Source organism: Abramis brama (genome assembly GCF_963993115.1).
Source record: "Abramis brama genome assembly, chromosome: 4".
Taxonomy (NCBI): Eukaryota; Metazoa; Chordata; class Actinopteri; order Cypriniformes; family Leuciscidae; genus Abramis; species Abramis brama.
The window spans coordinates 55,948,656-55,974,219 of record NC_139966.1 but is presented as its reverse complement, the minus strand read 5'-3'; the positions used below and the strand labels follow the sequence as shown (position 1 = coordinate 55,974,219).

Here is a 25,564-nt window from a genome sequence, read left to right as displayed (position 1 = left end):
AGATGCATTAATGCTGCTGTTATGGATAAAGATTTGAGGTCACGGACTTAACTAGTTATTAGGGATGGGACGATTACCGGTTTCACTATAAACCACGATAAAATGTACTGACGGTTAGTAATATCGTTTAAAATTTAATTATCATTAAAACCGTGTTTGATTATCGCGATTTTAGATCCTGTTCAGCCAGCAACAGTCTGACGCAGGCGCAGCGCGCAATGGTTTTTTGTTTTTTTTATTCAAGAAGGAATTGCGGTAGGCAGTGACCGTGCTCGGGAGATTTTTCAGCCTTTTAAGAGGACCAATTCTGAGGTGTGGTCATATTTTGGCTTTAACAAAAGTCCTGAAGGAAACTTAATCGAGGATGGTCACCCTGTCAGCAGAACATGCACAAGAAAAAGTCGCTGCAATAGGGGGAAACTTCAGATCTGCCGAGTCGTCTTGTGTGACCATTACCCACTGTTGTATAGCGAACGCAAGGCAAGTTAACTTTGACCTCAATACCAAAACTACGTCTGGGAAATAATTGGGCATAAAATGTTGTTTTAAGTTGAACTATTTTATATCAATCACTTGAAATAAACGTGAAGCTTCCGCAAAGAAAAGTTCGCAGCAAGTGGCTTTGAGCCAAAGACGAATGAACAAGTTCAAACAAGACTATTAAGAGTGACATTTAAGGGATAATAATTTTTATTCATTAAACACTTATTACACCGATTTTTTTTACCACATAATTACGGGGACATTGAATTGAGATTAATGTTTTAAATCTACCTGTTTATAAATCCATTATGCACAGCGTACAAAACAATCGTTCAGACAAGATGATCACAACAATATTATCAAACTCTGCAAACAATAAATCAACTCTGATTTAATTTTCAATACAATTAAAAACGGAGACGCAAGACGGCAAGTTGTATTTGAATGAAACGAGAGAGCGCTTCCGTTGTGATACATGGTGTAACGTCTGTCAGAGAGTTTGAAGACAGTGCAAATGAACTGGTAGTTCCACAAGACTTTTACAGATGTTTTCTCTCAGTTAAGCGCACACTTCACATACATGTCGATGAGCGAATGTTAAAAGGGAAAAGAAAACACTCTAAAACACGCTACAAATCAAAGTGGAAGTAAACACATTATAATAAAACAACGGTCAGCAGTAGAGCGGTCATCTTCCTCTTTGCGCGAGCAATCTCACTCTCACTATGCGTGCGCGCTCACATAAAAACAGCATCAGCATGCATACAATAACGTACGCCATAGAAGAAGTTATCTTAAAGACACATCCACATTCATGTCATGAACACTACTTAACACTAGGCGGCCGTTACAATGGATGTGCGCGGTGTTATAATGCGTTGCTATTGACGACCGTCATTATAAGGAAGAAATGCTTTAAAAAGTGCATAGAGCTGCTTGTTTTATTTGTTGTTTGTTGATTTTCAAATATAAAACTTGTTGAAATGTCTTCAGTGTGATCATCAACTCTTTTTGAACACTTTCATCTCGTTTTAACAAAACCGTGATAATATTGATAATCGCGATAATTTTGGTCACTATAATCGTGATATTAAATTTTCATACCGTCCCATCCCTATTAGGGATGTAGTGATATTAAAATTCTCGTCAATAGCGATAAGCAAAGAAATGTTTTACAAATAACAAGGTCACATGAGACACAGCCATCTTCTAACCGTATACAAACTGGGAACTATATTCTCAGAAGGCGAAGCACTGCTACTTGGGCGGAGTGATTTACTCCAACTCTGAGCGTACTCTCTGCTCCTCACCACGGGGCTTCTCAGGTGCTCCGCTCAAGTAGCAGTGCTTCGCCTTCTGGGAATATGGTTCCCAGTATGTATACAGTTAGAAGATGGCTGTGTCTCATGTGACCTTGTTATTTGTACACGCTGTGACTATACACATCACAACATGTAAATAGGAAAATGTTGGCGTTATTTTGTCACTTATTGGGAGCAGTATGCTAGCTGGAGCTGTTTACCTCCAGTCTTTGTGCTAAGCTAGGCTAGCGGTGGGTGCGTCAGACAGAGTTTCGGCACGCACAGAGATGAAAAGGGTATGTATGGACTTATCTACCTCTGGGGATACGGTGAATAAGCTAAAGTCACAAAAAGTCGGCGTGTTCCTTTAAGTAACAGCTTGAGAGTGATCACATTAGTCTGTTAACTGTATAACTGTAGGCCTGCCTCTTAATATTGATCTGACTCTTCAGCTCATCTTCAGAGACATGCAATCCTCCTCATGTCTGTCTCCAGCTTACACTCTTTCCACACTGTTTTATTTGACCTAAATGGCACAATCCCAGATTCTGGTGTTTAATATGCGCTGTCTGTGGGCTTGCAAGTGTGCTGCTCTAAAAACATTAATTCAACTTCTCTTCGTCACCAGTTTTGCATAATCATGCAAATGCTATTCATCCACTTGACTAACTGCTCACTGAAAAATTAAACAAATTATGTGTGTAGTGGCCTCATATAAATAACTAAATATATGGATATATAATGACAGTGAAGATGATCTAAAGTAACATGCACCCAAACAAACCCGAGACTTTATGTAAAACAAATAAGCAATTTTAAGATGATTTACATCTTATATAGATTTTAATGGAGCTGATATTATCTTATATGGAGCCTTACCCTGCATCATGTACCTCAGTTATGCAAAGTTTTACTAATATGGAAATTATATTATAATTGTAAGAATATAATAATTACAATATTTTAATAATTTTGTTATTTCTGACATTTTAAATCTACAACGTTTGTCTGTTGTTTAAAAAATAAATTTCACAATAAAGCACCGGTATATAAATTTGCATGCTTCAAATTAAATTGTCATAATTTTTAAAGTGTACATAAGAAAAAAGCTCTGACATTTTCTGGTTTCATTATCAGTCAATGATGAAATAAAAGCCCCAAATATTTGCCAGAACAATCTGATCACCAAATCATTAGTCATTCTATTGTTTTATATTTTTGTATAATGACTAAATTGTTCCTTTACTTCACTCAAATGGCTCAAGTCAGTGTATTTATTTACCATTTATTTGTTTGCTCAGTGGCCAAGTGTTTATTTTCAGTGAGGGCGGTGTGCATTACTTTAGAACTTTTAAATGGATATCTTCTGAGTTTGATGACTTGATAAACAAACCCAAGACTTATTGGTTTTGCATAAAGCAATTTATAGATATTGTACATCTTATATAAACCCGTAATTTAGAGCGTAAATGGAAACAAACTAATTTAGAGGTCTTTAGAATCGCGTGGAAAGACAGTATGTCACGTTATAAAAAGGCCCTAAAAGCGGCCAGGGCTGAGCACCTCCACAAACTAATAGAAAATAACCAAAACAATCCTAGGTTTTTATTTAACACCGTGGCTAGACTAACAAATAAACAGATGTCACCCGAACAAAATATCCCGTTACAGTTTAGTAGTAATGATTTCATGAAGTTCTTCACTGAGAAAATAGAAAACATCAGAACCACAATTGTAAACGTTCAATCCTCAATCGCGCCTTATAATTCAGCCTCAATTATCCCCCCGCAAGAACAATTACAGTGCTTTACAACTATAGAACAAAAAGAGTTAAATAAACGTATCACTTCATCTAAAACAACAACATGTTTATTAGATCCTATACCAACTAAATTACTGAAAGAAGTGTTACCTGTAGTGGAAGAGCCTCTCCTCAATATTATTAACTCTTTATCTTTAGGTCATGTTCCTAGAACATTTAAACTAGCAGTTATAAAACCACTCATTAAGAAACCACAATTAGACCCACATAATCTAGCAAATTATAGACCCATTTCAAATCTTCCATTTATGTCTAAAATACTAGAAAAAGTTGTGTCCGCTCAACTGGGCTCTTTCTTGCAAGAAAATGACATCTATGAAAAGTTTCAGTCAGGATTCAGACCGCATCATAGCACTGAAACTGCGCTCGTTAAAATCACAAATGATTTACTTTTAGCTTCTGACCAAGGCTGTTTCTCAATACTAGTTTTACTTGATCTTAGTGCTGCGTTCGATACTATAGATCACACAATACTCTTAGATCGACTACAAAATTATACTGGTGTTCAAGGACAAGCATTAAGCTGGTTCAGATCATACTTATCTGACCGCTACCATTTTGTCTATTTAAATGGAGAAAAATCGATCATAACTCCAGTAAACTAAGGAGTGCCGCAGGGATCTGTGTTGGGCCCTCTGTTATTCTCAATATATATGATGCCACTTGGAAATATTATAAGGAAACATGGAATTAGTTTCCATTGTTATGCTGATGACACTCAAATATATATTTCATCACGGCTGGATGAAAACGCTAAATTATCCAAATTGACAGAGTGTGTTAAAGATATAAAAGATTGGATGACGCGTAATTTTCTTTTATTAAATCCAGACAAGACAGAGGTACTAATCATCGGTTCAAAAAACCGCCCACAGAACCTCTCACACTACAACTTTGACATCGTAGGATGTCCTGTTACTTTATCCTCTACAGTAAAAGACCTGGGTGTTACACTCGATTGTAACCTGTCTTTTGAAAATCATATTTCGTATGTTACAAAAACAGCCTTTTTCCACCTTAGAAACATTGCTAAGCTACGTAATATGCTATCAGTTTCTGATGCAGAAAAGTTAGTTCATGCATTCATGACCTCGAGACTAGATTACTGTAATGCTTTATTAGCCGGTTGTCCTGCATCCTCAATAAACAAGCTACAGTTAGTCCAAAATGCCGCCGCTAGAGTTCTAACTAGATCAAGTAAATATGATCATATAACACCAATTTTATCATCACTACATTGGCTACCTATAAAGTTCCGTATTAATTATAAGGTATTGCTACTGACTTATAAAGCCCTAAACGGCTTAGCTCCAGTCTATTTAACGGATCTTCTATCGCCCTATAATCCACCGCGCTCTTTAAGATCACTAAATTCGAGGCTTTTGGTCATACCTAGGATATCCAGATCCACCAAAGAAGGGAGAGCATTTTCACATTTGGCTCCGAAACTCTGGAATAGTCTTCCTGATACTGTTCGTTGCTCAAACTCGCTCTCCCAGTTTAAAACTAGATTAAAGACGCATCTTTTCGGCCAGGCATTCATATAATATTGTTAATCTTACAGTTCAAACTACAATCCGGCCTCTAGTTCATAAATGCCAGAGGAGAACTGGCCCCGACTGAGCCTGGGTTCTCCCAAGGTTTTTTTTTTCTCCATTAGGTCACTTGATGGAGTTTTTTCGGTTCCTTGCCACTGTTGCCTTTGGCTTGCTCAGTTGGGGATATTTTGGGGATATTTAATTTTATTCTATCAATCAATAAATTCCACTAGAAACAAACCTTGTTGTATTATTTTATTTTAATTTAATACTGTGAAGCTGCTTTGATACAATCTGTATTGTGAAAAGCGCTATACAAATATACTTGATTTGATTTGATTTATATAGATTTTAATGGAGATTAATATTATCTTATATGGAGCCTTACCCTGCATCTTGTTGTACTCTCAGTCAGCTCTCACAAAAGCAGTCAGTGTAAATACCTTGAACAAAAATTGTACAAAATGTTGAAAACCACTGAAATATGTGAGGGGAAAAAACATGAACCTGAAAGCTATAAAACACTGAATGCATTAGTAATTGTTATAATGTAACGTTACATTACCAGTCAAAGACGCGTGCAGCATTATATATGAATGAATAATATATGGTATTGATCTGTTTTTCCAGATTCCTTAGTTTTTCTATCGACAACTATGACAGTTTAAATGTATTCTGTTCATACCGGTACATTAGTTGCTCAGACGGCCAGATACATGATTTATTTACATCATCTTAAGGCTATTATTAGGTAGATTACACCCTTATGTGTGGGGGTAGTTAGTGGGTGTGGGGTGTCCTCTCATATTACACACTTTCCCGCGAGAAAACCCTGAGTCGCGCCAAAACCCCACCTGTATAACTCACCTTTATTCTTGCCTGAGCTTGTCATTTAAAGCTGTCATGGGACGTTCGGCATATATGTAATGGCAATTAATGATGTGTGACGATTAATTATGTCCCCGCTGAGATACAGCTGAGCCTTGAAAACTTCAGGCGCGCTTGTTAATCGCAGCACATCAATAAGAGCGCGCGCACTGCCCCGCCAACAAACCCCCACAGGCTTGGTCAGTGCGACTCTCTGATTGGCTGCAATGGTCGCTCAGAGGCATTTCCTCCTCGTTCAGCCAATCACCGTCGGTATTTTTACACATCGCTTTCGTGATTGGCTGAGGGAGGGTGCAGCTCTTCAGAGCGCCAGAAAACAAGCTTTAGCGGGTGATTCATAGTCGCCTGACCAGCAGTGCGACTGAAATAAGAAGATTACTTGCTCAGATCTTCTGATTTAGAGAGAAAATTATGTTCAGATAAGAAGGAACAAGAAGGATCATATTTGCGCAGGATTTATTTACGTTTTTAGGACTTTATTCATCACAAGGACGGAGTTTAAGGTAAGAATATAGAGTTAAATCTTCTATCTGACTTAAGTTACATGATATATAAATATTAATTAAATTAATTTCCTTAAACTCAAATCTGATTTTTACTGACAGACATTTCAGTATTCAAATAATAAGAAAAAGAGGATGTATATGGGAGGATTTATATATTATGCTGCTGATCTTCTACAGTATAATGTAAAACAAAATATATACAATATTGTGACAATAATATAAATATAAATGATTTCTAACGTTTAATTAATGTTATTTCCTTGATAATCTGGTTTCGTTACCAGGCAACTGGTGAAGATATTTGCGCCAAAATCTTTCCACCATCAGATCAGATCAGATCACTTTTCTTTCTCCTATGTTTCTTATTTAATGCAGTAGTACTATAATATGTAATATAATATCACTTTTTTACTCATATGTTTCTTATTTAATGTAGTAGTAATATAATATGTAATATAATATCACTTTTTTTACTCATATTTTCCTTATTTAATGCAGTAGTACTATAATATGTAGCTAATATATATTTTTTTTACTCATATGTTCCTTATTTAATGCAGTAGTAGTGTAATAAGTAATATAATATGTAATAAACTGATAATGTAATTTTACTTAGTAGAATTTGGACAAATCACTTTTGGCAACACTTAACTATCATGAGTTAATAAGTTAATAAACATAAAATTAATGCTTTACAGATTGTTGGTATTATATATTAATAATGTAATAAATTAATATGAACTTACCAGTGTTATTCAAATATAGGAACATTCATATCAATAACTCAGTAATGAGCTGGTTCACTATTAGTCTAAATGTGCTGACTATAACTGATTCAGTTTTCTTTTTTAGATGGAGATGAAGTGTTTAACTTTAAAGGATTTGCATAGTGTGAGGACACTAGTGAATAAGACAAGCTCAGATGATCCTGTCAACATGAATGACCATAAAGTAAGATGAAATGAATGTGTTTGAATTGTATGGTAATGCATCTACTTCCTCGTGAGATGTTGAACTAATACCCTGATTTCAGGAGAACATCTGCACGGACCGAAGGAAAACGACCCCGCTGAAGTGTGAGTCTGTGCCGGCAGCTGTGAGCGGACATAGGAGAGTTTCCAGCCCAGATATCACCCATATAACCCCTATTAAACACACTGAGAGGGCCCACCCAGACCCCTGGACCCCGACAGCCAACCTGAAAATGCTGATCAGTGCCGCCAGCCCAGATATCCGCGACAGAGAGATGAAGAAAACCCTCTTTAGACCCATTGAAAATGAAGAGAAAGCTGTGGAGGAGGAGGAGGATGAGGAAGAACTCGATGACTCGTGTCAGGTACGAAGAAGTCGTCGTCTAAATCAGTGTGATGTTTTGAAATGTACGTGCATTTACATTTATTCATCTAGCAAGACACGACTTAACAAACAAGTAATGGTAAATATGTTCAGAAGTTGTAGTTTTATCCACTGTATTCTCTCTTGATTTCAGTATGAAGCTTTAGACGATTCGGAGAGGAGACCGAGTCGCAAACAGAAGAGTTTGGGTCTTTTGTGTCAGAAATTTCTGGCCTTGTACCCTGATTACCCAGAAACCTCAGAGAGCATCTCTCTGGATGAGGTGGCCTCTCGATTGGGTAACAGAAAAGAACCTAATCAACCCCATCATTTCTGTATAATATGCATGGTTAATGCATTACCCAACATTAACTTTTTTTAAAGCATTTATAATCTTTGTTAATGTTAGTAAATGTATAAGTCTTGATGTTAGTTCGCAGTGCATTAGCTAATGTTAACAAATGCAACTTTTGATTTTAATAATGCATTAGTGAATGTTGAAATTAACATTAAATAAGATGCTGGAGAAGTATATCCTACGCAGTTTGGAAAAGTATGGAATTTTATTTCCAGGTATGGAAATATATTTGTGTTTTCCAGACTATTGACCCTATTTAGCTTTTTTAAAATATAAAATTAAGTATTTCTAAAGATAAATTTATCATACAAGTGTTTTCATGGCTAAAGTTTAGTGATCCTTGAACATATTTGAATAAATTCAAGGCGCACATTTTCATTACGCAAATCTCTTTGTCTTTTACCATAAGCGAGTCTCTTTTGAACTTTCTAATCGAATGTGCGTGTGCCACTCAAACCAGCAACAGATAAAAGAGCAAATGATCATCAGACTGTACTTTGCTGTTTGATGTTCATTCAACATCAAACCATGATTACAGTATCAAACACGTGTCAGAGGTGAATGTATGCAGGTTATAAAGCATTTTAGGTTTCTTCTCATCATGTAAGAAACCAATAAAAAAACCTGAGAAAATACAAATATTTACAGATCACCGTACTATATACCAAATGCAATGCTATATGAACCATTTATCTTAAATATGGTGTATCTACAGAGAGGTTTGGAAAGTATTGAATTTTGTTCATTGTTAGTTCATGTGAACTAAATGTAAAGTGTTACCATAACATGTAGTGACTGACACCGAGATCTAAACCGTCTCAGGTGTTGAGAGGCGACGCATCTACGACATCGTGAATGTGCTGGAGTCTCTGATGCTGGTGAGCAGAATGGCTAAGAACCTGTACGTGTGGCATGGGCGCTCGAGGCTACCACAGACCCTGCAGGAACTCCATCAGGCGGGACGAGAGCAGGGCTACCATCTGCAGATGGACCAGAGAGAAGGAAGCAGCCCGTATGCTGCCCATCACATGCAAAACACACACGGTATGACACACACACACACATAATCCTCTAAAAGCATTTGGTTTGCATTTATCAAGAGTATGCACACAAAAAAAGGTAACGTCTGACTAGTTGCATGATGCATACCATCATTTGATTGATTCATTGATTGCACTTGCTCGGTTGATGTCATTCAAACCATAATGACGGTTGCCCCATTAACTCCATTATTAGTGTCGTACCCTTGTGCTCTATTAATCGGCCACCCGTTAACAGTGTCTCCGGCTTCACAACTCTGGTTACCAGGTGTTTGTGTTGATCACAGGTAATCCCATCCCAGCTCAGGGACTCTTTGTTATAAATGTGCCCCGCTCTCACAGACAGGCTGAGGAGGGAAGCTAATTATTCAGAGAGGAAGATGAAGATGCAGGTTTAGACATGTTTCTGTCTGCTAAACTCTCGTAGGGGTGACCTGATTAAATCACATCACTGTTGACCTTTGCTTGAAGCAACCACATTCAATTCAGTAATAAAATACTTCATATATAGCGGAACTTCAGCAGACATGGTTTTAGGATATATAGTAATATTTTTACAAATATTAAAAAAAAAAAAATTGTGCCCTAAATGTTTTACTAAAGTAGAAATTACTATATTATAATTGTAATAATAATTTCAATATATAAAGATTTAGTTATTTCTGACATTTTAAAATGACACGGTTTGTCCGTTGTTTAAAAAACAGGGTTTCTGCGGGTCTTATAAAGTCTTAATTCATAAATTAAGGCCTTAAAAAGGTCTTAAATTCATAAAGTCATTGCATTAAATGTTGCATACATTGCAAAAAACAAAAAGAATATCTTCCTCAGTATTTTTGTCCTTTTTTCCCCATACAAATATCTAAACATCTTTAAATCAATATACACATGCAATATTGACATGCAAATTTAATCTTAATTCAGGAATCTTTAGACAATTGCACAATTGCATGTTTCATTTCACATTGAGGGCGGTGTGCATTACATTCAAGCTTTTAAATGGATGTCTTTGAGTTTGATGACTTGATAAAGAAATGAATCTGTTTCACGTCCTGCTGTCCTCGTCTGGAACCTCTAATGTGGTCATTGTGTTCACTGGCTTCTTTTCCCATGTGGCCGCTGTCGCTAAGCAACAGCTTTGCTTCCTAACAAAAGCTTATTACGGTCCCGTCATGAGGGCAGGAGTCACTCGGCCAGCCATTGATGCCATTCCTCATCTCCACTATCTCTGATTTTCTCCTGCCAGTCACATCAAATGTATTCATTCATCCACAGTTGCTAAAACTGAAGGAGCATCATTTAGCCAAATTCCTCTTGTTATCAAGAACCATTTTCACTGTTTCTTAAAGCTACACTGTGTATTTTTTTTAGTTTATTCTTAGCAAAAAACACTTTGTTCTTTCAAAATGATATGTGTAATTACTTCTACCAACTAATCAAGTATTCTCATAAGCGTAGAATCTGCCATTTAGAATACATACGAGCGAGTCGCTCGAATGGCGGCAGCCATGTTGCGCCTCCATCTTGAAAATACATTAGCCAAAGAGGGACATACCTGGAAATTCAAGCTTCGCCTTTCGCGTTTTGACACTCAGTGGCACCATGACGAATGCGAGGGGGAGATTACTCGCGACTGCCGGCAGATTTGAAATAATACGGCCACCGTAGGAATTAAAACGCCCTCGGAATGGGAGGGGCTAGAAAGTAATATTCAGTTGGTAGTCATAAACAATTTCACCGCTAGATGGGAGAAAATCCTACACAGTGTAGCTTTAAGTTGCTGTGTGGTTCTCTGAAGGCCTTTATTTTAAAGAGTGGTGCTTCCATTCCTGAAACCACAACTTTCACATGTTTTACAGTGTTGTAAGCATGGTTTATCTCTCTCATACAGCGGCTTCCAGCAGACGGAAGGATAAATCGCTTCGCATCATGAGCCAGAAGTTTGTCATGCTGTTCCTGGTGTCCAAAACACAGACCGTTACCCTCGATACAGCTGCTAAGATTTTGATCGAGGAGGGTCAGGATGAGTCCAGCCACAGCAAGTATAAAAGTAAGACGTCAATCATTTTGAGCTCTCATATTTTGTATTTTCATTGATTTAAGGTGTAGCTCACAATCTCTATTTGCCATTTGTTCGTGTTTGTTCAGCTAAGGTACGACGCTTGTATGATATCGCTAATGTCCTGACCAGCCTGAATCTGATCAAGAAACTTCACGTGAGGGAAGAGAAGAGCCGTAAACCCATCTTCAAATGGATCGGACCTGCTGATTTTCACAGCAGCAGTGGTACGTCCTGTTCAAACACTGGAAAATAGTCTCTTCGGTATGATTATTTTGTGATTATTTGTCTTTTATTCATTTAAGATTCAGATGATTTGAGGGTCTCAGAAGCTCAGATCAGTGCCTCCGTGACGGGCACCGGCGAACGACGGGAGAAGATGACACGTCACTCCTCCTTTCAGGTCATTCCAGCCCCTCCTGTCAATCAAAGACGGATAAGCTCCGCCCCCAGCACACCTCAAAGACATTCTACAGGTGAGAACTGAGCAGAACACTAGCATTTTACATGCTTTTAGCAGACACTTTTATCCAAAGCGAGAGCGGGAAAAGCATAAGCCAACAACAATTTGATGAAACTGAAATTGAATACGATGTTTTTCATGGTTGTGTTATCAGACGAGCCGGTGGATTACTCCAGGAAGAGTGTGAACAGCGCTGCAGTGTGTCAACTACAGTTTGGAGACAGGTGAGTCCACCTGTACAGAATTTGTATTATATTTCAAACTTAAATCATTTACAAACTCTGTGGTGCACTGGGTAAAGATCTGAGCCTGGCACTGAAAGGTTGTAGGTTCGAACCCAGAGCTGATGCATGAACCATTGTGCCCAGTGTTATTATAGTATTATTTATATATTTTTTATATACTTTTTATTGATTATGTTATGTGCTTTTCTCATTTTTATTTGTTTTATAATTTAATTTGATAAATGAAAAATGTATGAAGTTCAATAAAGTTTATATCAAATTTATAAAAAAAAAAATGTTAAAATCTAATATTAAGTAATAATTCAGCTTAAATTGAAAAAAACGATTTTTAGTTTTGGTTAACAATGCCAACAGTGATCAGTAACTGGTGTGTTGTGTGTATTTGCAGTGTTCAGGCCTGTTCAGGAAGCGCTGTGGGACTAGCAGTGCCTCTTCAGGCTGACGGCCCGTTTGCATCACTGCCCTTTTCAGCCCAGTTCGCTCCTCACCAGTTAGCGTACCTGTCCGGTCTGCCACAAACACCCCTGTTCATGGTGTACAGCGGACACGTCCCAGAGGGCATCAACCAGAGGTCACCCGTCTCAGGCCACAGGGAGGGAAATCCAAAGAAGAGGGAGAGACAGGAGGAAGAGGAAGATGATCAGGCAGCTAAACGAAGCAAACGCTCTGTGTCCATAGAAAGTGAAACGGTGAGTGTTATGAGCCTGATTAAAACTTTACATACATGTATTCATCCACATCGACATGCATATCTGGTATTCCCACGGGTCCTTGAAATTCTTGAAAGTTTGTGAATCTGAAAAAAAAATTCAAGGCCCTGGAAAGTTTTTAAAAATAAACAAGTGCTTTTGAAAGTGCTTGAATTTAATTTGTGCAATAAGTTTTCTGGAAAAAGTTCCATATTATTCCCTCCGTTTCGCTAATGTGTTATTTCGCCAACACTTCGTGGCTTATGCATACTAGCTGGCTTGATTTACGCTAGTTACGCGCATTTATACGTTACGTTAAGTGTTTCCCGCGTGAGGTACTTTGTGTTGTACGTTGCCATGACGAATGAAAAAAAAGAAGCTTTTTTGCATAGTTGTATTTGACTCATGAAAACTGTAACAATGTATCTTATAAGGTAACACAATGTAACCTTGCTCTCATTTGAAATGTGTCCCCACATTAAGTCCTTGAATTTGAGGATATTGGACCTGGAAAGTCCTTGAAAGGTCCTTGAATTTGAAGTTAACAAAATAACAGAACATTTTAATATTAAAAAACATGTGTAAAATGTAATATTAATTAAAATGTGTCATTTTTTTGTTAAATACTTTAATTTAGTAATACTTTATTTTTTGGAAAGCAAATTTCATGCATAAAATGTAGCTCAGGTTCTAAAAACAGCTGAAAAAAAAAAAACAAGAACAATTAAAGAAAATAATAATAAAAACATTAATACAATAAAATAATATATTAAGGAAAAATTTGAATAATTAGCATGTTTGCAATAAAATTAACATCAGCGCATATTGTATCTGATTATATATGCATCTACATACAGGTACAGATGTTACCATGGTGAAATGACTGTAATGCACAGCCTTGAGTGGCGTATTTCTTTTATAAACAGTGTCAACAGCTCTATTATAATTCTGAAAGCTGTTCTTTGATCTCTGACATGTGTGAATGTCTCGTAGGGTGAGACTGAGAGTTTGCGCTCCAGTGCCAGAAGGTCTCCGATCTGCTCTCGAGAAGGTTCCCCGTGGGACGAGGCCTCGTTTGGGCCAGTGAATGAGGAAGACGCCGGAACATCCAGTCCCAAAGATGCCCTCATGTCCTCTCATTACCTCTATGTCCCAAACACAGCAGGTACGGGAAAACCCGAGTGTCTACGACCACCAGTGAATGTCAAACTCTCAGATTGCACGCTCATTCTAACGTTTTTTCTGTAGGTCTGAACGGTTTGAACTTCCTCATGCCAGCAGGACATACACAAGGCGGTGTGCCAGCTGTAGCTATGCCATATTTTTTGGTGCCGTCGCCACTCATAACAGGTACGATGCCCACCTCCAGTGCCGAGGGGGTTGCCAGCAGCGGTTTGAGTTTCAGCATGCCCACCATGTTGTCACCAGCCCAGTTTGTGATGGCAGGAGGGGCATTTAATGTGGCTGAAACACTGAACACCCCTGAGCATCATGGGCACAGAATACCAGTGGCCACATTCTCACCACAGGGACCACGAGTACAAGAGAGCCCTCAGCCGGCACAAACACAGGTCAGTGTACTGCACACAGTTTGTAGTGATGCTCCGAAACTTTATATTCGGTTTCAGCCGAAACGGGAAATCCTGAAAGTTTAATTAAGCGCTTCTCCAATGGCATGTTTACACAGTCAAGCGTCTATTTCATGCACACAGTGTGCATAAACTGCACTAGAAGATCTGACATACACACATCAGTCAGTTCACTAATGTGTGCTTTTGTCTGAACTGAGATCTTGTTGTATTCAGTTGATGCGTGAACAAAACTCTAAACATTATCCTAACACTAAGCATTTTGTGCGTTGTTACTTTTCATATGAAACAGTCTAAGCTTTCAACTTCAGTCAATTTGATCACGAAATTCAAACGTTTGACGCTCTTTAATGTGCCGTGAACCCATCATCTCTCCTCTTTACGGCTAGTTAGAGCATGAAATAAATCTCTCAGGAAAGCCATTAGCATTAGCCATAGCTTGTTAGTTAGCTATAAAAAAAAATAACTCTGGAGAGGAGCATTTTGCATGGACTGTATTACATATTAATTATATTTTTACTTAACCTGTTGTCTTAAAGGGTTATTTCTTAACCAATCTGTCTTAAATTGGGTCATTTATGTAGTCGAAATGTGAAGTTATTTTAGAAGTTGGTGCCTTCTAGACTGAGAAAAGTCAGAAAATGTATTTTTGGCTCATGTGGATGAAAGACTACAACTCCCAGAATGCACTTGCTTCGCTGCCCTACGAGGACACTCCCAAGCCACGCCTCCCAGTCACCGAGGGCAGTGTCGGGAGAAATGATACAACTAGGCTACTAGTCGACTCGAAACTGAAAAGACGGCGTTTTATGGTGAGATCCCCCTATGGGCGGGTTGAAGACATGCGGGACGAGCTCCTCCTACTGGCTGGAGTCTCTCGCCTCTGGACAGAAAAGCCTCTGATGAGCTAAATGACGATTTTTGCGTCATCTGAGGTTTTTTTCCAGACACACAATACAGAAATCTCTCGTCTCAGGGGGACATGAGGGAGGGAAGCACGGCCACTCGAAAATACTACCGGGTTTCGACTGATACAAAGCTTAATGCTAATCGCTAAATACATTTTCTATAGTGTTTGTAACCTTCTCCCTTCTGCTGTTTCAGACTCCTCTGACACCAAAGGAAGCGTTGCTGGTGCACAAATCTTTCTTTGAGACACCTGGAGCTTTCGGGTCTCTCACCAGCCAACCAGCGGCGCGCAAAAGAGGCTCCGCCCAGAGGAGGCTGGACATCGGACACACCGCAGCCAATTAAATTAGCCGCTGCATGTGTGTCATTGGCTTTCAGGCTTCTGTGGTGCTACAGTGCCAAAGACAGCATTACACAGCAAATATTTTACTTGAATTATTTCTGGTATATGAACATTTCCTGTTTACTAACATCAGTATAAGAGGGCAGATTATTACAGATGCTAAAGTCCCACTCCGGGTCTTTAGTGCGATATTCGGTTACACGCCCTTTTGTGGCTCGATTTGTTTTTCCCCCATACCATTTCCGATAGTATTTTGTCATTGATTTTGTTTACCATTATTATTTATTATAGCATTTCCAGAAGCTAAAATCGTCAATCCAGTTTTTAGCACTACGTATTTAAAAATGTGAAAATTAATTAAGTCTGGATCGGCTTCTGAGAGAAAACCACACGTTTGCTACAATAGTACGTTCGTTTGTATTTTGTATTTTGCTGATTGTAAAAAGTGCCATATTGGTGAAGCCGACATGCCTTAGAAATGTGTTTGTTACATGATGCCTTCACCACTAAGAATGAATAAGTAGAAAAGTGTGTTTGGGGATAAAGAACAAAATAGTGGTTGTAATTTTCTGCTTGAGTTTGAGGTGCTACGTCTGAAATGAAAAGGAAACAAATACATACTTGAATAAACCGGTGAATATGATCTGCAATCACTGGAACAAAGCGGAAGTATCACAGTACTGTACTGTTTAAAACAAAGTATGTTTGTGAATGAATTGTTCTTAGACTAGTAATAAATTATTTTTGGAAGCATACAGGAGTTACATTTGGATTGAGCTTTACACCACAGGGTGTAATTCATATAATATTTACAGTTATACTGTAACTCGTATAGCATTGAATATTTTTGTAAACGTTCATTTCTGTCTGTTGAATGTGTTTAGAGCTGCACTGATGAATCTGTATGGTGCTTTTGTGTTTGTCAGATGTATTTTTTAATCATTTTTATGTATGGACACAGGTGTCGTACATGTAATGCAAAATAAATATATGTAAAATGAAATTTTTGGTAAATTCTGTTGATTTCAAATGGGAAGGCGCACAGGCTTGGGCGACCACAAGATGGCAGCATAGACAAAGACTGATACATTACATTTCCTATTAACATCTCGGATTCAAAAGCCAAAATCTTTCTTAATTGGCCTCTGAGGTAATGATAATAAAACACAATCACAATTTTTATTAATGCATCTGTATTTGGATTAATAACGGTCTTTACACAAAATAAACAGTTATTGTCTGCCAAGTCCTATATTTGAAGGTACACTATGTAACAAACAGTTATTGGACCCCATTGACTTTCATAGTATGGAGGGAGAAAAATACTATGGAAGTCAATGGGGTCCAATAACTGTTTCATTACCCATATTCTTCAAACTATCTTCTTTTGTGTTCAGCAGAAGAAAGAAACAACATAAGGGTTTGTGAATGATGACAGAATTTTAATTTTTGGGTGAACTATCCATTTAAGTTTAATACCTAAGCTTAAGAGTGTTTAAATCAGTAAGTGTGAGCATTAGTAGTGAGTGTGCGTGTGGTCTGTATTATCTAGTGTAGACCAGCACAGTACTCCGCTTGGCAACATGTCAATGTTCATTAATGCTGTTTACGCACAAATACACCTGGAAACCCATTTTATCATCTCAATAAACCCTGTATGAACAGCAATAACTTGCATTTCACCATTTACAGGCCTGTAAACCTCAGCAACACGGTCGAGTTCTCAGAAATAATCATGTCTGAAACCAAAAATGACACCAAATCGATCAACGTTTGTGAATACATATGGAGAATATTGAAGAATGTCATATCTGAGTAAACAAACTCCTACAAATAGCCTTGAGGTTCTTTGATGGTTCCATTAACAACTTTTAACATGCATGGAATATTTCCATTTCACGAGAGGTTCTTTATAATGTTATTCAAACTAAGAAAAACAAATGGTTCTGTTCATTAAAAAGGTTTTTCTTCTATATCTCTGGGGGAAAAAAAACACCTTTTCACAGTCCGTCTGATCGACACTGCATTCCTCCACCGGCTCCAAGCGTCAGAAACAGACACATGCATGGAAACCTAAATAAGCAAATCTTATGTGTAATTTCTCACACACATGCCATCCCTCAGCCAGAGTCCGATTTTACCATATAAGAAGGAATGACTGAGAGCTACATCTGTTTTTCATTCCCTCTTTCTTTCCAATATTGTGCCGTTCACTATAAATTCCTTCTAAAGGAAGTTTGTTGTAATGTGCATTCCAGCTGAAGGCTTGGATGAAGAAACTGGAAGAACTGACCGCCTACTTCTATTGTGCTGTCTTATTTCACATAAAATGTGAAAGTTTTTAAATATCAAATTATGCAATATGCACAGTGCTTTTGTTTTCACAAATTTTTAACACCTATTTTATTGTTTGAACCTAACAAACTTCTTTTTCACAAAAGTTCTGCTTGAAAAGCATTTCAATTAAATGACGCTTGACTTGATATTTTATGTTTATTCTGTGTCATTTAGGTTTTTAAAAATGTAGGCGACAAATCATTTTTGGGGTCATTGTTGGTAAATTTTATTGACGTCCACCTGAGCTAACTGAAATGTTTTAAGAACGTTTTGCTAACGTTCCTGTTAAGTTCTAAAACGTTAGTTCTAAATGTTCTCAGAACATTCAAAACATTTAGTTTTTTAAAAATTATCTTGGTTATGTGAACGTTAGCAAAAATATTAAGGGCATGTTTTCTCATTTTGCAAGTAATTTTACTTTTGAATGTTCTCTAAACCATCTGGAAATAAGTAAGAAATAACATTTGTAAAACATTCAATGAATGATTTATAAATTACATTTTTGTGCTAATGTTTTGATAATCTTGATCAGTTTGAACAAACATTCTATTAATGTTACTGGAAGAACTTTGAGAGAACGTTCCCTGTCAACTGGGTTGATTCCCATACTGACAAGTGATGCATGCTGGGTAATTTACAGGAGCTGATTGTCTGAATGTCTTTACTGAGTCATTCATCACACTGCTCTCACACACACTCATCTACACCACACCTCACACACTGCAGACTGAAATTCTTCTTAATTAGTATAATTAATGATGCCTGTCTGTGTGTTATGGCGGAGCCATCAACATTAATCATTTCAAATGTGCATGGGTGCCAGAGTTTGTTCTGGCCCGTTTCATACTTTCTTTCCAAAAGACAAGAGCTAGGCTACTGTATGAATAATAATAATAATCCATTTATTCATATAACCCACTACAACTATTTTGAGGTCATTCGCATTTCAGAAACTGTGTGAACAGCTACATGGCATGTAGATAGTTTAAGAAGGCCAGAAAAATAATCTTAGAAGGTTTTTTTTTCCCCCTTAAAAGAATGATTAATTTTCACTGTATGATAATAATTCATAGTTCACTCACTGACATTATGATCTGTGGTAGTGTTGATGAGAAGCACTCGTGCCAACATGATGTTCACCGCTCTCCATCACTTAATAAAATATCTTACCATCTTTAAAATGGCAAAAGTTGCAGTAAATATCATTAATATTCTTCAGGTATGTCTGATAACACATAACAGGCAGTATAAATCAAGAATGGAGTTAAAAAAGCCTCAACTGAAAAGGGATAGTTCACCAAAAATGAACATTTTGTCAGCATTTACTCACTCTCAAGTTGTTCCAACCCTGCTTGAGTTTCTTTGTTATGTTGAACACAAAAGAAGATATTTTGAAGAATGCTGGTAACCAACAAGCTGACGGTAGCCATTGACTTCCAGTATTTGTTTTCTACTTGGGAATCAATGGCTACCGTCAACTGTTTGGTTACCAACATTCTTCAAAATATCTTCTTTTGTGTTCAACATAACAAAGAAACTCAAGCAGGGTTGGAACAACATGAGTGTGAGTAACAGAATTAGCATTTTTGGGTTAACTATGCCTTTTAGATAAACGGACACTCAACAGTGAAGCATCTCAGTCGGACTTTATCTTGGTTTTATATTCTTCTTAATGTATAAATAAACAACTGAAGATTTTAATCTGGAAAAATAATGTGTTTACAAAAGTTTAAGTGTTCAAACATTAGTTTATTAAGCAACCCACTACCATGATAAAGTGTGCGAAGTGCGTAATGCAGTGTTTGCCAACCTTTTTTCAACGAAGTGACGTAATCAGTGTGTGTGCGTGCGTGCGCGCGCGTGCGTGCGGTGTGTGTGTGCGTGTTTTGAACACTCCTTGATAATTTCGTGATGACGTTCCAGCCTGTTTGTTGAAGTCCGCGCACACTGGATCAGTTTGGGAATCCGCTGGGAAACACACGTGAAGCTCAGGTAGGAAAGTTTTAATATTGCCGAGTGTCTGTGTGAGAAACTGTTTTTAAATATTTAGTCATAAAGAAGTATAATATTGAATCGGGTTTATTCTAATGATTTCATTCCCAATGGTTTGATTAAAAGTCAGGAGACGCTGCTTAATATTTGTGTGTAAAAGTGTTTTTGGGAACGATCGTAGTGCAACAAGTATTTCAAATTCATATCATTACAGAGTTTTCTTCGTAATACTTAAAAATGACATAACCACAGTAAATAAGCATATTTAATATTTATGTTTAAAATTTACATTTAATATTTATCTAGTACTTGCCTGTTTAAAATGTTCCTAATAGCTGTTTAATATTTACCTGGTTAGAATGTGCATAAATAAATAAATATGCAAACGTTCCTCATCGATAAAGATGCAATTTGCATGATTGGTGAAATACATTTTCTTAAACTATGAACTGACAAAAAGTGCTGAGGCAGTACTTATCATATATATATATATATATATATATATATATATATATATATTCATATTTTTTGTGCTATAGCTACTTTTCATGATTTTCATTTACCATTATGGTAGGGTTCAAAACATTACCATGGATTTATGGTACTTTTTGTAATGTCCTCAGACTCATAAACAGTAAAACTCTTTAATAGTGGAGATTACTCTCATGTATTCACACATGGTTATTTGGATAGTTAATGTTGTTTTGAGGCTTTGAGATGTCTGTCTGTCCTCTCTCAGTCTGTAATCATTCCTTTGCTTGATTTACGTGAAGCCATGAGAAACATTTATATTCTGAGAGTTATGATGTCATTTACAGAGAGCTGCTCATGTTTTCCTGGAGAGTTGAAGTGACAAATGCGTTTTTATGAGTGCTTAGCATTTTTTATTTGAATATAGCTGGAGAGGTCTGATATCATTTATTTGACTGCACAATGATCCTTTGAATTGTTATGGTGCAGTTTTATTTTTATGAATGCTTTGCTTTATACTTCCAGACATTGTTACTGCAAAATATAGAACATTGTTTTGTTTTTGTTTTTAACAAAATAATCATTTGGCTCCATTTGACCCTCCATTGTCCTGTAGCTCCTGGTGGTCTCCGTGTGTTTTGATGTTGGGGTCTCCAGACGCCTACAGGGTGTTCACTGTCTGCAGTTAGTCCAGACAGACTCAGTTGGTTTTTATGAAGGAATTTATGTCCAACGAGGCAAATTTAGTGCCCTGGTATGTGGTCATAAGTGGTGATACGCTCTCACTAACACTAAGTTCACCTGGGCAGTTTCCTGAGGTTGATCTCTGCACTCTGTGGGACGGATGTGTTTCCCTTCTTTTACTCAAGAGTTGATTGTATTTTCTCTCTTCATAGTTAATTTATCATGCCAAACTGGGGTGGAGGAAACAAATGTGGCGCCTGCCATGGGACGGTGTACCACGCCGAAGAGGTCCAGTGTGACGGAGGGAGTTTCCACAAGTGCTGCTTCCTCTGTAGTAAGTGAAAACAACTCTTTACTGTTCAGGTGAAACTCACGATGATGTGTCCACGTCAAATTTCTACCCCAAATTCAAAGGAAATTATGTTTTGCATAACAAAAACAGAGCCTTTATTTTCATGACAATTAAGAATGTTTTTCCTTTAAATTCTCATTTTATTTTATTATTCTATTTTATTTCTCATTACTGCAAAAAATAAATAAACACATGTTAAAATCAACAAACTGTATATCTAATGGTTATTAAATATAAAAAATATATAAATGATTATATAAATACGGCTACAAGAAAATGCAATGCTTAAAATCCTTTAAATGGGCTTAATTTCTATGAGCAAAATATGTTTTTACTTTTTTTGAGGTTCTATATGATCTGACTTGGTTTTTCCCCTCATTACAACAATTAAAATTCCTCAATATTCAAATATATTTTATGACTTAATTTGTCCGGCACAGTGTTGGGGAAAGTTACTTTTAAAAGTAATTCCCTTTGTTACTTTTTATGAAAAGTTGCGTTACTTTTGCATTACTTTTTCTCCTGGGCTGGGATTTTGCTTGCTTTTAGCAAAAAATATAACTTTTTATTTATTTATTAAATGTTAAGGCCCTTTCACATCAAAAGTGAAATGAAAAGGCCTCATGCTGAAGGAAATACGATTTCATGCCTGTACAGTAGAGGGCGCTGCTCAAACAAACCAGCTGTACTGCCATTCTGAATTACAGAAGAATAGGACGCAGGAGAAGAAAGTTCAACACTCGTACTTCAGCAATACAAAATGAAACACAAATGTGAAGTTTAAAGTAATTTTTGCTTATTAGTATGGTTAAATTGGGTCATCGAAGGTCAACAGCAAAGACATTGGTTAATAAAGTGAGATTAAATACATAAAGGCCTGGTTCCACAGACAGGGCTTAGATTAGGCCAGGGATTAGGCCTTAGTTCATTTGTAAAACATGCATTATATTCTGGGATTTAAGCCTCGTCTGTGAAACCGGGGGGAAGTATATTTGTGTAATTTAACATTCAATTTATAAGTAATGCATCACTTTACTAGTTACTTGGAAAAGTCATCTGTAAGTGGCGTTACTTGTAATACGTTAACACTGGTCCTGCAGTGAACTATGTCAGATGTTTTTGTGAGATCTCGCTATGCTTCAGTGCACATGCTTCACATTAGTGCTTTGCTAGCCTGGTAATACCAAACTCTGCTACTTCGCTTTGCTTCGTAGAAAGAGTCTGGCATGGCATAATTGAAAAGCGTTTTCTTTCTCGCGGGGGGGCGCGTTGGATTGCATTGGTTACCCGTAAGCCAATCACATAACGTTTGGTTATGGCGTGTGTTATGCGCATGCTCAGCCGCATCTAACTTCCACTGTAAACACATGTATGATGCGAAAACAAAACCATCGAGCAAAATACCGGAGTGAACATGGCTGTGAACGACTTTTACAGATTATGTGAAGTAAATCTACGCATCCACGGTACAATCAGTGTCTACGTCGTCACGGCTCTCAGCCCGCCCTCTGTTCGTTGATTGGCCGGCTGTTTTCAGGCCGGAGGAAAACGGAAAGCTATTACGCTGTCTCAGACTGAGTACACAAGTGAAATGAAATTGAGCAGAAGTACGAAGTCTGACGTAGTCAGGCTAGTGCTTTGCTACCAAAATGGCAAAAACAATCCGGCCCACATGAGTGGTGTTTACTCGCGGTGGGACGCCACAAAAGCCATTCTGTTTAGAGGAAGGCGATGATGAGTTGAGCTCTCTCTCTCTCTCTCTCTCTCTCTCTCTCTCTCTCTCTCTCTCTCTCTCTCTCTCTCTCTCTCTCTCTCTCTCTCTCTCTCTCTCTCTCTCTCTCTCTCTCTCTCTCTCTCTCTCTCTCTCTCTCTCTCTCTCTCTCTCTCTCTCTCTCTCTCTCTCTCTCTCTCTCTCTCTCTCTCTCTCTCTCTCTCTCTCTCTCTCTCTCTCTCTCTCTCTCTCTGTGTTTTCACCACATTTCCTTTATGACCAAAATTTTTAATCAACTCTAGATGTTTCTAGAATCTTAGTGGTCAAATGTGAGGTTTTTACACTATGTATAATGAGAAAGCTGTCCAGGGATGATTTGTTCAGCTGAATGAATAGGAAAGGGCGTTAACCTCCCTGCTGTGGAATCATGTTTGTCTCTCTTCGGGACAGTATCCCATACTAAGATAAAGTCTGTTGATGAAACAGTCAAAATCACATGCATTCTAGCCTCTAATCCTGGAGTTAAAATTATAGATTATTATTGGTGGCATGACTGTTATTATTGCTCATACCTTTTTTCCCTGGCGGATGATAAAAAAACTGCATAGCTGCATGCTGAGATCCACTCAAAACACCTGGGAAACCAAACATCAGCACTCTAGCATTGTAGCATTGAGTTTTGCATGGGAAAGCACCACTTATTTTCTTGAGAAAACCTTAAAATCCGTGTTTTTCCTCCTCCAGTGGTCTGTAGAAAAGGGTTAGACAGCACCACACTGGCCATCCATGAGCAGGAAATCTACTGCAAGTCCTGCTACGGTAAAAAGTACGGACCAAAGGGATACGGATACGGTCAGGGAGCGGGAACGCTCAATATGGACCGCGGCGAGAGGCTGGGCATCAAACCTGAAGAGTGAGCATTTTCACTTTTCATTGTTCAAGAAGTTTATATGGATAAATAACATTGTGTGTTTTCCATGTGAAATAACAAATGGCATTTACATTATTATCTTTATGCATAAGTGTGATAAGTAGCATTGTGTTTTGGTGTATATTATTTTATTTGTAATGGCCATTAGTTTCAAAAGTGATTGTAATTACTGCACAAAAAGATTATAAATTATAAACTGCTGCAAAAGCAATGCTTAAAATCCAGTATTATTATTATTATGTAATTTGTAAGATGTATGTGTAAGATTTCTAGAGTATTTTAAACAGTAAATTTGTTCTGGTTGCAAATCCGTCTTCTCTCGTGTGCTCAAGCCTGCCGTCAGGTGATTATTGTTATGAAAGAATCTATTATGTAAGCGGAGCTCCTGCACAGACCCCAGGCGCCCTCTTCATGCCCAGCCAACACAAAGCTGCTCATTCAGGGCCGTTTGTTCGACTGAGCTCCAGAAAAGCACATCTGACCTCTCCGTCTCCTCCCCAGAACCCAAACTCACCGACCCACCACCAACAAAAACCCGTCCAAGTTTGCACAGAAGTTCGGCGGCTCGGAGAAGTGCGCGCGCTGCGGAGAGTGTGTGTATGCGGCGGAGAAGGTGATGAGCGCTGGGAAGGTGAGCACATCAAACATCACATTCAAACTGACCCGTTTACATCCTTAACCCTTGGAATGCATTAAAAGGCTGTATACACACATTGCATTGTGGATCGTAAGCTTATAAAACAGTCATAACTTCATATTTTTCAACTAAAACCAAATTGTTTCTGATCCGTAGCTTCTCATTAATAAGTGAATGTGCAAATTTTTTATGTTTTTACAAAGCTATATTAACCCCCTTTTTATTAATTAAAAATTCTTTGAAATTTACAATTTTACAAAAACTACAGCAAAAACCAGTTTGATGCAAGAAAGGTTAAAAAAAATAATCATTATTATAAGAATTTCTTTTTTAATTTATCATTATATAAAATGTATTACTTTTTATTCTTCATTCACGTTTTTAAAATTGAAAGAATTTGGGTGTTCGCTAATGGTCAATAAATATAAAAAAATCAAATTAATATAAATACTGCTTCAAAACTGCAATGCTTTAAACTGGCTTTTTTTTTTTAAAGCAAAATGCTTGTTTTACGTTCTTACCACTATCAATACACATTAATAGCAATGCAATAAAGGTTATACAACAATAATAGCAGTTCCCGATCCCACTGATGCTTAAAAAATTGTTCAAAGAAAATTATTAAAAGGAAATTTTGTTTTGAGAATGTTAATGGCATTTAGTTTCAATGTCTATTTTTATTACTTTAACATTCACTCCTTTTTTATAGAGAAGTTTAATTGAACTATTAGGTGTCGCCAAATGGTCGATAATTATAAAAAATAAAAATGAATAGAAATACTGCTGCAAAAAATGCAATGCTTAAAATTTTTTGTTCTTACTGGTACTAATACACATTAATGTAATAAAGGTAATACAACAATAATAGCAAACAGTTCCCA

The 25,564-nt window shown here is 37.4% G+C and overlaps 2 protein-coding genes across 2 annotated transcripts in view; both read left to right on the top strand.

The window, feature by feature from the left end:
• The first annotated feature begins 6,343 nt into the window (after positions 1-6,343).
• e2f7 (E2F transcription factor 7) lies at positions 6,344-16,562 on the top strand. Its single transcript, XM_084112010.1, has 13 exons — positions 6,344-6,535; positions 7,391-7,489; positions 7,572-7,874; positions 8,028-8,172; positions 9,054-9,275; positions 11,163-11,321; positions 11,420-11,557; positions 11,636-11,806; positions 11,948-12,017; positions 12,427-12,727; positions 13,721-13,892; positions 13,976-14,298; positions 15,421-16,562. Exons 2-13 carry the CDS (start codon positions 7,391-7,393, stop codon positions 15,568-15,570), a joined length of 2,253 nt encoding a protein of 750 aa, XP_083968136.1. The 5' UTR covers positions 6,344-6,535; the 3' UTR covers positions 15,571-16,562.
• Positions 16,563-19,734: 3,172 nt separating this feature from the next.
• The window catches only part of csrp2 (cysteine and glycine-rich protein 2), a 10,609-nt gene continuing 4,779 nt past the window's right edge, over positions 19,735-25,564 (top strand). The window contains exons 1-4 of the mRNA XM_084111191.1: positions 19,735-19,897; positions 21,265-21,386; positions 23,860-24,028; positions 24,548-24,677. Of these exons, the coding sequence (XP_083967317.1) occupies positions 21,275-21,386; positions 23,860-24,028; positions 24,548-24,677 (411 nt within the window). The 5' untranslated portion in view covers positions 19,735-19,897; positions 21,265-21,274. The remainder of the gene's footprint in view (positions 19,898-21,264; positions 21,387-23,859; positions 24,029-24,547; positions 24,678-25,564) is intronic.

What these genes read in the sequence shown, in the direction of transcription:
- e2f7 (XM_084112010.1), top strand. Translation starts at nt 7,391, where the DNA reads ATGGAGATGAAGTGTTTAACTTTAAAGGATTTGCATAGTGTGAGGACA. An exon ending in CAGCCACAGCAAGTATAAAA is followed by an intron (nt 11,322 to 11,419) that starts GTAAGACGTCAA and finishes GTGTTTGTTCAG; the next exon opens with CTAAGGTACGACGCTTGTAT. An exon ending in CTATGTCCCAAACACAGCAG is followed by an intron (nt 13,893 to 13,975) that starts GTACGGGAAAAC and finishes TTTTTTCTGTAG; the next exon opens with GTCTGAACGGTTTGAACTTC.